The 12,766-nt window shown below is 31.2% G+C and overlaps 1 protein-coding gene across 1 annotated transcript in view; it reads right to left on the reverse strand.

The window, feature by feature from the left end:
• LOC140436192 (uncharacterized) overlaps positions 1–12,766 on the reverse strand; it is an 821,182-nt gene that overhangs the window by 277,110 nt on the left and 531,306 nt on the right. Inside the window, 1 exon segment of the mRNA XM_072524890.1 lies at positions 11,645–11,732. Coding sequence (XP_072380991.1) covers positions 11,645–11,732 — 88 coding nt within the window.

The raw sequence follows: 12,766 nt of genomic DNA on the forward strand, positions 1-12,766 counted from the left end.
GCAGATGGCAGAGTTAAGATAGATGTACAAAACCGAATAACCCAAAGGAAAAAATGTATCCGAATACTGAATTCATTACTGTGGTCTAATAAAATAAAGATGCATACCAAACTCCGCGTATACAGAGCAATTGTAGAACCAATTACCACATATGGTGCCGAATGTTGGACGATGACAAAGAATGAACGAGATAAAGTAGACGTTGTGGAAATGGATTATCTTAGAAGGTCATGTCGAGTATCGAGAATGGAAAGAATCAGGAATGAGGAAATACGAAACCGTACAGGAATTAGAGATACTCTTTCAGATAGAATACAAGGAAGGCAATTACAATGGTATGGTCACGTGATGAGAATAGAGGAGGAGCGGTGGCCAAAGAAAGCCTTAATGTATGTTCCGCCAGAAAGAAGGAAAAGGGGAAGACCACCAAATTCCTGGAGAAGAGAAATTACAAAAACAATGAAATCTAGAGGCTTAGAAGAGGGAGATTGGAGAGATAGGAAAAGATGGAGGCTGAAATGCGGGAAGCGGCAATCGCCGTAGGACCCTCGTTATATGATGATGATGATATTTGTTATCGCAATATCAATTTGTACCTATATCAATCTCGTGACCTATTAATACATGAAAGTCTTTAACTATAATGTTCCAATAACAGATGGTATCTATATATTTTAAATAATTAATTAATCTACTTTTAACTCATCCTGTTTTTCATTGAAAATTATTTTTGAATAAATCTGAATAAATTTAAAAAGTAATAACAACTGAACGTAACATGAAGTACTCTCTTTGTTTTCTCGAAAAATGTTGAAAACCCTGTCCAGTACCGATTTGGTTAATATCACCATTAAGCAATATTAATAAAATCTTTTATGGTTTATATTCCAAAGCGTATTAAATAATTTGTGTTTAAATTTCAGATTTGTCAAAGTAGAATAGCTTATTCAATCATCACGTATAATTTAAGTCAAACAATAAAGAGAACTGCACCAAATATGTCGTTTGTACAATATTGTATTGTGCTATTCTACAACACAATTATATAACAGATTACTAGCGCAAATTGTTCCCGGGAGTAAAGCGTATGGAAATAATTTATTGTTCAATTTCCGCGAAGATTGTCTTATTTGAGATTTCATTTCAGCCCTTCATTATTCAAATACAGCGGCATTCAGGCTGTTCCATTAAATGTTCGATTATCTATAGTGCCCGTTTAATTACATTAAATTAAGTAAGCAACACACAATTTCATTTAAACCTGTGCCGTTTATCTCGGACTCGTGCTCTTAATTATTCACATTTCTCCCACCGTAACCACACCAATGAGGTGCAAAATGTGCTGATATATAACACAGTAACGAAGTATCTTGGAAAAACACTTCTTCTTATCAATTCTCTTCTTTAAATTTATTATACGAACAAAGCTTAACAGTACGTATTACATCTCTTTACTAAACCTTTTTTGTTTTTCTTGTAATGTATGTTTTATTTAGACTGGTCTATTTTTGTAAAATAAATGTGTATATAATTGCATATCATTAAGGTGTTTCTGGAACCTGCTTCCAAAGCGCTGCAAAGTAGTTTGCGTGGATAAATAAATCGTGGATAAATAAATCAAATTTGCCATGAATGTTTTGGTCCAAAGGTAAATGCATATGAATTAACCACAGTACCTACGTCTACTTTCTAGATTGCAATAGAGCGTTCGATAAAATTAGATACAGCCCCGTCATACAACTACACCAACGAAAGAATTTGAATACGAAGGATTTTAAAATCATTACTAATAATTTACTATAATAAAACAGCGGGAGTGAAGATGAGGAAGATTTTCCGGACGAAATCTAAGTAAGGAGAGGTGACAAGGATGAATAGTGTCCCAGCATTTCCCAAACTTATTTTTTCGTGGCCCGGTTATTTTTGTGCTCATCCTTTTTGATCCACTAATTTTTTTTGCATACCTTGGTGTGTGTACAAGAAAATTCATTTAAATATTTATTATAGTTATACATATTTTAGTAAAGAATTATTAGCCCAATCAAAAATTTAATAAAACAGAATAAAAATAAAATAACAAAGAGAGAAATCATACGATTTCTACTTGGCGAAACCGAATTCAAATTTTTTACCACTGTGCCTTCTAAAACTTGCTAAGCAAACGGCGTGATAAATTACTCTGTAAGGAAATCTAAAAATTGCATTCATGCACCTGCCGTTCATCATGGTCAAAATTCGTAGTGAATTCAGTTTCTGGTACTCCAAACAGAGTAAAAAACTAAAACATAATGACGGTATTAGATTTTTGTTTCAATACAGGGCAGCGGCAAGCCGCTTATACGTATTTCGACCTCTTTAGGTCTCCTCAGAGCGGTATAGCCACTGCTCTCAATCGAAACAAAATCTATCCCGTCGTAGACCAAAAATAAAATACTATATTAATGTGAAGTATGCAGTTGTTTCTGGTTTGGTTATCTAACTTCCTGTCTGAAAGAAAAGATGTTAATTTTATCCTCACTCCTGCTCGTCTTCCAAATGGCTCCTATATTTAGTTTTAAGAAAAACTAATGTTAAAACCTCCCTCACACTTATAGGTCATAACAAAAGGAATTAGAAACTTATTACTTTTTCTGCTAAAACTGGGTACTCTTGGCGGCCAAACAGCCACAAATCTATCAGTGGTATTTTGTAAAATATGTCTTTGAGTGCCCTATCACACGATAGTTTAATTACCGACTAAATATCTAAATCAGGAAGTTCTGTCTCGGAGTCTACGTCAATTGTAAATGGATTCCCTATCCATGCTGTGTGGATGGGGGGAAATATTTCTTCAGATTTGTACTACTTTTTTTGTAGTTCGGTTAGCTTTGTAAATGCTTTGCAATTTCCTGCTTTCGCGCGATATGTCCCCAAATTAAGTTTTTTTTCTTGCTTCTCTTGTTCTTCAAATACAGTTACATTGCTACCTTGTAAAGTCATATTTAGATTGTTCAAGTCAAAAATATCACAAAGATAGGCTACCTTGATTAACCAATTGGCATCATAAAAACTGTCTTTAAATTAAAATATTGCATCCCTAGCCGTTGGTGGATATTATTCTAAGAATATTGAAATTTCTTCCTTCAATTTAATAAGTCTCTCTAAAAAACATTCCCTTTTGATAGTCAACGCACTTCGCAGTGTAAAAGAAGATGTTTATGTTCACTTCCCATTTCTTTGCACAAAGCAGAGAATAATTTCTATTTAAATTGAAATAAGCCATAATTAAAGGTTAAAGTACGTTTACTGATGTTTCAATTTCCACTTCGGAAATCGTTCTCAAAATACAAACATTAGTAAATTGAAAAGCAAATCTTTAATACTTACAATATCTTGATCAACAAAAAATAAATTAGATCTATGATATTGTAAGCTTTCGCGGATCATGGACAAGCTGGCTCTATGTAGAATGTTTTCCAACCTTCTGCTTGAATATGCTGGACGTAACTTCAAGCCCTTCGGTATTAGGTTGTTGTCTCTACATCTTCGTAAAAATTTGATTGAATTTTGACAATGTGCCAGTTTCTTGTATAGAATTTCCAATCTCCGAAAATTTTGAATAACGCTGGGCCCATAACGGTTTCTTAATATTGTTTTGAAGCTATTTTCTTGTGGCAATTTAAAGTAATTACTATTTAAATGGGAATAAGCCACAATTAAAGGTTAAAGTAAGTTTATTGACGTTTCAATTTCCATTTTTTCAATTTTCAATTTTCTAATGTTTGTATTTTGAGAACGATTTCCGAAGTGGAAATTGAAACGTCAATAAACGTACTTTAACCTTTAATTGTGGCTTATTTCCATTTAAATAGTAATCACTTTAAAATGCGACAAAATGGCTTCAGAACAATATTAAGCAGAGAATACTCTTGAGATCAGTGGACGAGATTTTATAAAATTTAAAAATTTTACACATTCTTGAATAGATTTGGTTAAGAGCATTGGCATTTTTTGACAGCTAATTCCTCTCTGTGGATACTACAATGCACACAAACACACTCTGGTGCTACTCCATCGCTACTTAGTCCCACGTTTTATTCCATTCAATTCCATTGTCATTAATATAGCTATTAATTAGATTAAATATTTCTTCCGATGTTGTTCTTGTGGACAGAGATTTACAAAATAGAAATTCTTCGTGAATAGTATTTTCAAAATCGTATTTTACAAAACACATTAGATTAGCATTATCTGATATGTCCGTACCTTCATCAACTTGAAAGGAATAATAGTTGCACTCCTTTAATTGACCTATAATAGTTTCTTCAATATTATCTGCCACCTTTACAATCCTACGCTTCACTGCTATTTGATAGAACCAGCGAATTCTCTTGCTTTTCCTACTTTTTATCACATATTTAAGATACTACTATATTCATTGCTAGAACTATTAATTTCTCGGAATTGTGTGGGGATAACCAGTTTTAGCAACATAATCTTTTTGGTAGCTATTATTCTCTTTTTATTTATAAACAAATCTATCGGCTTACCACTTTATTCCTGAACCTTCAATTCCAAGCGCCGCTTCAATTTTAAAGGTTTCATGGACTCATTTGAGCATAACAAATATAACATAATTGTTTGTCATCAGTTCCCTTTATAAAACCGAACTGAAGGTAATCTTCAGAATATTGTCGGGTCTAGGACTCCTTCTTCTTTTTGTAACAATATTCCGAAGAAATTATCCAAGGGCTGCAAAAGAGACAACCAATAGGCATAAATGTAAACGGAAAACCTATCAACAATTTAAGATACTATGATGGATAACGCATAAATGTCTTGAAGTACAATAGCAGCTATAGTAGATAGTATATAGTACATAGTACATACTAGTAAAGCGAGGTGTGGAGATCTAACCCTGAAAACGAAAAAAACTCAATTTATAGTAATCACTAACTCACAACAAGGACAAAGGATGATCCATAGAGAACAAATTATTATCATTAACCGTTTTGAGTACACTGCTGAATATAGACCTTCCGTAAATAATGTCATTGCATCTGATCTTGAGCAAACTAAATCCAGATGTGCTCGATATGCTTAATATCTTGTGGAGAACGTCCTTGATTACGATAATTATCGTGTCTAGGTCTCCATTCTAAAATTTTCTTGGTTCATCTTCTATCTCTGATTCTGGTAATATGGCAGGCCCAGTTTTATTTCAGCGTTGTAATTCTTTTAACTGCGTCCGTAACACCAGGTTTTTCCTAACTATTTGATTTAAAACTCTATCTCGGTGGGAGATATTTAACATTGATCTCTCCATTGCCCTCTGTGCCACATGTATCTTATTGTTAACTTATCTGTTAAGGGTTAATGCTTTTGCGCCATACGTTAGAACTAGAAGTACACATTAATCAAATAGCCTCCTTTTTAGGATACAGGACTGGAAGAAGAATGAAAAACCAACCAACCATGCGTGCCATGTATTACAAGAAAGCCTGAGGATTTGGATTAACCCAAGTCAATTCCCAACATTCCCCAACATTTAACGGAATAAAGCTAAACAGTAGCAGGTGCTCCAATTCACTTTTTAGAATGAGAAAATAACCTTTTTAAACTTTCTTTAAAGTACGAAGCTGAAAGACAAAACATATAACATCTGATGTAGATCTACCTTATTAGATCTTATCTACTGTGTACCAGCACTTGGAGGGGATAAAAGAAACAATCTTGCGCGTGAAGTTCCAAAACCTTGCATTTTTGTTTAACACATTTCAGAAGTACTATCATTGAAGAAAATAGGATTTGGCAAATATATTATAAATTGTAAAAATACACAAGCAATAGGAAATACAAGTTCTATTCTTTTTTAAATTATAAGCAAAAATTAATGCAAAGAGCAAAGCGGATTTCTTATATAAATTACAATAAGTATTGTATTAAATAAACAAGTTGAATGCCATTTTATTTGCAGTTTACTAAAAATTTCGCTGATCTATGACACAATGCGTCACTCTTCCGAAATGTTTACCTTTAAATAACCTCTATCTTTAATGTTCAAATGATGAAATCTAAGAGTAACAAATATACTTAATCATTTTTACAATCAAAATTCAATTAGCAGTTTTCGAAGTCAAATATTGAAAGTTACAATAATTATTATATTAAATAAATAAGTTTAAGTAATTTTATTTGCAGCTTAAAATTTGACTGATGTATGACAATAGGATTCGCTCATCGAGTTAGAATCTACGGAGAGAGCATGACGTGACTAAAAACGATCTCGCTTCGGCCATATTGTTATGATCGTTTTGGCATATCGTGTATGATTGTTTGCATTTGTTGTTTATCGAATATTTTTAGTTTTATAATATGTTTATAAAAACTGTAATATTATATTGTGATAGTGGATAATAATTGTGTCTTGTTCTCAACGTAGTTGCAGTAGCAGAAGCAATGTTAATAAAAAATCTTCAGGAATAACGTTCCACAGGTTAGTATACAAATATGTAAATAAAGTAATGGCCAGTGCTTCAGAGAATAAATTAATAGTATTCATAAAAAATCTTATAAATAAGGTACATCGTGCTATTCTTGAGAATACTCAAATATCTTCAACTTAAATATCTTAAAAATTTTTATTAACTACTGCAACATAATTATTTTTATTTCTACACAGTATTTCCATTGTGATATTCGGCAGATATTCAATTTTGTTTTTTAATAACTTTTCTAACTTTGTTAATTAAACTAAATTTTTAAGTGTCAGTTAATTTGTAGTTATCAAATATATAAGTTGTAAAACGAACGTATTTCTTTTATTTCATACCGTATATTCATTTTACCCATTAAAATATTTATATTATTATCTCTCTTAGCTACAACTTGTTATTTGACTGTATTAATTTATCTTTAGGTATAATATGTCCTATTTTTAGTGTTTATTGCGGGATAAATAAATCATAGTTTATTAAAAATGTATTGCATTTATTTAGATTATGATTAAATTTTCCGAAGAACTAGTCATATTTGTATAGTAGTTTTAATATTATTGAGTCCGACCCTGATCCCACCGCCATATTGGTATGATCGTTAGCCACACATACTGACGCCGCTTTTAATACTCACGTTAATATGCTATTAGTTTTTCCATAAATTCTTACTCGATGGATTCGCTCTTTTGAAATGTTTACCCCTATCTCTAATATTCAAATGATAAAATGTAAAGGTAAAAAATATATTTATCTATTTTTACAATTAAAAATCTATTAAAAAAGTTTGTCATATTATTTGCAGTTTACGTGTGAGTAATATAATAAAAGTGCCACTAATTTCGCTGATTTATGACACTAGGTGTCTCTCTTCCGAACTTGCACTTAGCGTATACTGGCAACTCTTTCGATTTCTTACTTGGGACCAAACAGTCAACGAAATGATAAACTTGATGTTTATTAGACTTGATGGTTATTAAACTTGATGTTTATAGCTTTTGTTAGTATAGGCACTATGATTATTTGTAATGTATTTTTTTATTTTAATTATACACACAACTGAGTGTATAATTAAACTTAATTCTGAGTGAACATATTACTACCTACTATGTAGCCGTACGTAACTAAATAAAGGATATTGTTTTTGTTCCCCGTATAAACTCTTGCGTTTTATATATTGCCCTTCTAGCATTGCCCGTATTGTGTTTAGATAAGGCCGCTATGAAACGAATCTTATCATCAAAAGAACCATGTCTGCTTCATTGTTAAGAAATCCAAAGCTAAATTGGTTAGTATCCTGAATTTTAGAATACCTACTGCCAAATCGTTTATACATATTTTAAAAATATCTATATTGCAAATTGCTAGAAGTAAAAATAAAAATAAAATAAAAATTAATCTTAAAATGTCAAGTTTCAATTTAAAAGCTATTTTAGGTTTTTAAATAACATGCCCCATTTATTTCGTCATGAAATAACTTTTCTCCAACTTTTCCGTTTAAAACTTTTCTTCCTAATTGGTTTATTACTGTCATAATATTGTCTTATTCTACCTCTCTAGCAATCTTATCCGGTCTTCGAAAGTGCCATATAATTTTATAGATATAAAAGTTTTCTTATCACGTACACAGGATAAACGTATAACGACTACTCACAAGGACAAACTTTATTATCGTACGCCTTGATAAGAATGGGGAAACATCTAATTCCTGAAACCGCTCCGTCTCACGAAGGATAAAGTATTCGAGCGCTTATTAAAAATATTAGGAACTGTTATACAGCTATTTAAATAATATCAATACATAATAACTGGGTAATAAAAGTGATGAAAAAGTTATACAGAGCATTTCATTCCGAAATGGAGATATCGTAATCGTCGGAGAACTCCTAGTGATTCCAACAAGAGCGAGATTAAAGTAACTTTTTAATAACCGAGGTTTATCTACGTTTTCCATTTAGTTATTGGTTCATTACTAACGATTAGTATTTTGTATAAGCGGATCTGTTTTTTTTTAATTTGATAAATTGATTTCTATATTATTACTTTGTTTCTTTCGTCTGTCCGTCTATGCTTAACCTTACTCGTGTTATGCGAACGACAAATTTATCACTAAGGAAGAAGTGAAAACTAAGTGACAGAAATTTTTAAAGGTAGGATTTATCATTATCCAATATTAATTATGATTTTTGTGCATTTGTACCAAATAATGTTGAATAAGTGTAATTGGTTGAAAAAATTAATATACATTAATTACTGCAAAATTTTAATAAAGGGCCGTTTACTAAACAAAAAAAAATTGATATTTTTTTATTGTTGACCAAGGTAGCCGATTACTACCTTAGATAAGGGATTTCTATTCTTTTTAACACATATACAATGTTAACAATTTATATTTTGCTAAACAAGTTTCGTTGCAATACAATTGATACAGGATTAAGAAGTTGGTCACCTATAAATTTTCTATAACGCACTAATTCGGGAATTAAACCTAGTATTCTACAACCACAGCCTGAAGTGGTGGGGGTAATTTAACTAGTAGTCGGTCAAATGTTTATTTCTTCAAAGTTATACACGGTTAAGGGTTTCAACTTGACCTGTTCCCTTTTTTTTTTTTATTAATTTTAGACCATCGCAACCTGTTCCAAAAGGAAGTTCCATCGTTATAAACAAGATACCCTTTAAAAAGCTATTAATGGTATAAGAAACGGCGGAAAAATACAAGGTAAAATACTCCTAGGTCTACGGTACAGGATCATATTAATGGTAGAGTAGGATAAAAATGGCAGATTAGCCCTGGTCCAGTTTTACCAATAGAGAAGGAGAAAAGAATTGTACAGTGATTGAATGGTTTTAAAAAATGTGGGTTTCCGCTTAAAAAGAAAAGTTACATTTAACTATAAAGAAAATTGTTAAAGATGGAAATTTAAAAACCCCGTTTAGAGATGGAAAACCGGGGCAAACATTGTTTCGAAGATTTTTAGGAATACATCAAGGAATTATATTAAAAATGCCAGAAACCATTAATACAGCTAGATCAATTTTATCTGAAAACTCAATACAAGCTTGGTTTAGAGACCTGGAATCCTTTTTAAATGATAAAGGAGCTAGTAAAATATTAGCTGATTCTAGTAGAATGTTTAACGCAGATAAAAGCGAATTTTATCCCTGTCCAAAAAGCGGACCAAAGGAAAGTCCTTGGACCAAATGGATATGAACATTTATATGAAATTACAGAGGAAACACACAAGAGAACTTAACAGTACTAAAAAAAAGTAAATTCAACTTCAAGCTGCGGACGATGTAAACAAATGCCCGCTGGAAACACGCATTTGTTTAGGGCCGGACTAGTAAATTAAAGATACAATATCAAACAGACAAACTTTGACACCAATTTTTTTAATATAAAAATGATTTACAAGATCGAGAGCTATTAACCACAAAATAAACAATGTATGGAGAAAGAAGATAGTTTATAAAATAAGCGTATTTGCCTTATTAACTTTCAGAATCTGATGTACTGCTGTCATCATTAATGTTAATAATGAGAGGCTCAATTTGGACTTCAATTAAATTGTTTAACTCATACATTTGGAACAAATCATAGATATCTGAATTCTTTAGTAAAATACCAGTTATGTCGAAAAAAACCCGATTTTTTATTTTTCTAGGGTTTGGGGAGTCCAATCTTCAAAAAATTATTTTTATTATGTTGATGTATATTATGCACCTAAAGTACAAAAAATTGCAGTATATACAATTGCGATATAGATTGTTTATCTTGTTTGTGGCAGCAGCTAAGGTTAGATGGTTTTTATAAGCGATTTTTATTTATTAGAAAAAATGGATCAAAGAATTTGTATTAAATTTTGCTTAAAAAAATGAGATAAAGTGTAACCAAGTCTGTGAACTAAGACCAATGGTTAATATGATATGAAAAAAACAAGTATTTACGAGTGGTATAAGCGTTTCCAAGATTGCCGTGAAGATGTTAAAGATGATGAACGCCCCAGCACATCAAGAACCAAAGAAAACGTAAAAAAAGCGAAAGAAATGGTTATAAACGATCACCGAATCACAACCAGAAAAGTCTGGTGAAGTTGGTATATCAATTGTTTCATTCCATGGCATTTTTTAAACATTTTAAACGTCTTGGGTATAAAACGCGTGTCAGCAAAATTTTATCCAAAATTGTAAAATTTTTTACAAAACCAGCGATGAATGGAAGTTGCTCTAGAGTCGCTACATGACGTAAACAGGTTATAACGGGTGACGAAAGATGGGTTTATGGATATGACGTCGAATCTAAGGTTTATTCGTACCAGCAAAGGCATTCTGGTTCGAGAAGTCCAAAAAATGCTCAATAAGTGTGGTCGAACGTGAAGGTTATGTGCATAGTGTACCATGAATTTTTGCCACGAGGTCAAACGTCAATAAAACGTACTACCTACAAGTTCAATACCGCGTGAAGCACTCCGAAAAAAACCCGATTTGTGGAAAAACAACTCATGGTTTTTGCATCACGATAATGCACCAGCTCACACTTCGTTGCTCGTTTGTGAATTTTTAGCCGAAAACAATACTTTAATGATGCCTCAGCCTTCATATTCGCCAGACATTACTCCGTGTAACTTTTTTCTATTTCCAAAAATAAAAAAAAACTTTAAGTGACAGTCGTTTTACAAGCATAGATGACATTAAAAGTGCATCGCTGATATATGTGTTTCAAGGATGGGTAGAAGCGTTGGCATAAATGTCTGACGGGGACTGCTTTGAAGACAAAAGTATTAATGTAGACGAATAAATAAATATTTTTACACAAAACGAAAATTACGGGTATTTTTCGAACACACTTCTTACCTGTCTCATAATGTGCTTTCGCAGTATATTTCTTATTTAAAATTAAAGGTTTGAAGTACTGGAAGGGAGAAGGTTGATAAATGGCAGATATCTATACCGCTACAAGATATAGTTCTATTTAAAATAAAAATGTATTTGTTTTAGAATTTTTAAAATTTAATGAATATTGCCAAATATCATGGTGGACTATTTTGAGAGGATAACCATTGCGTATAGTAAATAACGAGCAATGTGAAAGTGTGTGAGTCAATAAATTGATGCTTAATATTAATATGTTTTATTTAACATAATATATAAAGCCAAAATGTACTTACCATAATATACATCTTCTAAAGTAGTAAATTTTTTAATATTTACACTAATTCTCCAACTATACAGCAATACAACAAGTATTGAGATATTCTGAAAACAAGAAATTTTATTAAAATATTTCATTTTATTGCAAAATAAAAAAGAAAAAATAAAACAAAATTTGTCTGTAGACAACAAATTTACTTTAGAAGGTTAATGTTTTAAAAAATTTTATTAATTATTGTTCAATTGTATAAATCTTTTTCCCTAAGATTATACTTATATTTTCATCTTCACCTTAAAAAATGATTTTCAATTCAGTCATAGGCGTCACAGCTGAACTATTTATTGTATGCTGAAAATCTTTCATGAGCCTTACCTGATAGATAGACAGATCTTTATTTAAATAGGAAACCTAATATACATGCAATATTGATACATTTTTTTTGTAAATGCAGGTAACTAAACTGAAAAAAGCTTTTAAAAAAGAACTAATTCATCGTACTTTTATACACAGATTTGGGTATGTATTTGTCACCCAAACCTCTTGTGTCATAAGAATGAATATTTTGGTTGAAGGAAATGAGTTCTTAAAAGTATTCAGATGATAAGCCATTTACTATTTTGACGACCAAAGTCATGGTGAAATAAAACATTCTATTTTCAACAGAGCACCAATTTAGAGAGTTTAACAGTCCCAATTGGGGTATGGCGATTTGTTTTAAGAATTATTCCCATTTCCCGATTTTGTAATTGTTGCAAAACATATTTAATTTTGACCAAATAAAATTAATTTATTATATTAGAAGAATTTTTCACCAAGTAGTAAAAAAAAACCAAAATTTGTTTAATTTATTAACGTTTGTATGTTGAGAACTATTTCTTTTTGAGAACAATGTATATATCCTTGTATTTTTATGTACCTATACAGTGTTTCTCAAAATTGTTATTCATATTTTTCCACTTTTTACGTCTAAAAGTTTTATTCAAGTTCTTTCTATAATTTAAATAAAATAACATTGATTTTTTTAAAATAAATTTAAAAACATTGATGGGAAACTTCATCCAATTTTTTTCTGTTATTGATTTCGTTAATACGCTATTAGAGCATTGGCTTATGTCTTTAATACAGACCATCTGTTAAT

The sequence above is a fragment of the Diabrotica undecimpunctata genome, chromosome 3, assembly GCF_040954645.1.
Source record: "Diabrotica undecimpunctata isolate CICGRU chromosome 3, icDiaUnde3, whole genome shotgun sequence".
Taxonomy (NCBI): Eukaryota; Metazoa; Arthropoda; class Insecta; order Coleoptera; family Chrysomelidae; genus Diabrotica; species Diabrotica undecimpunctata.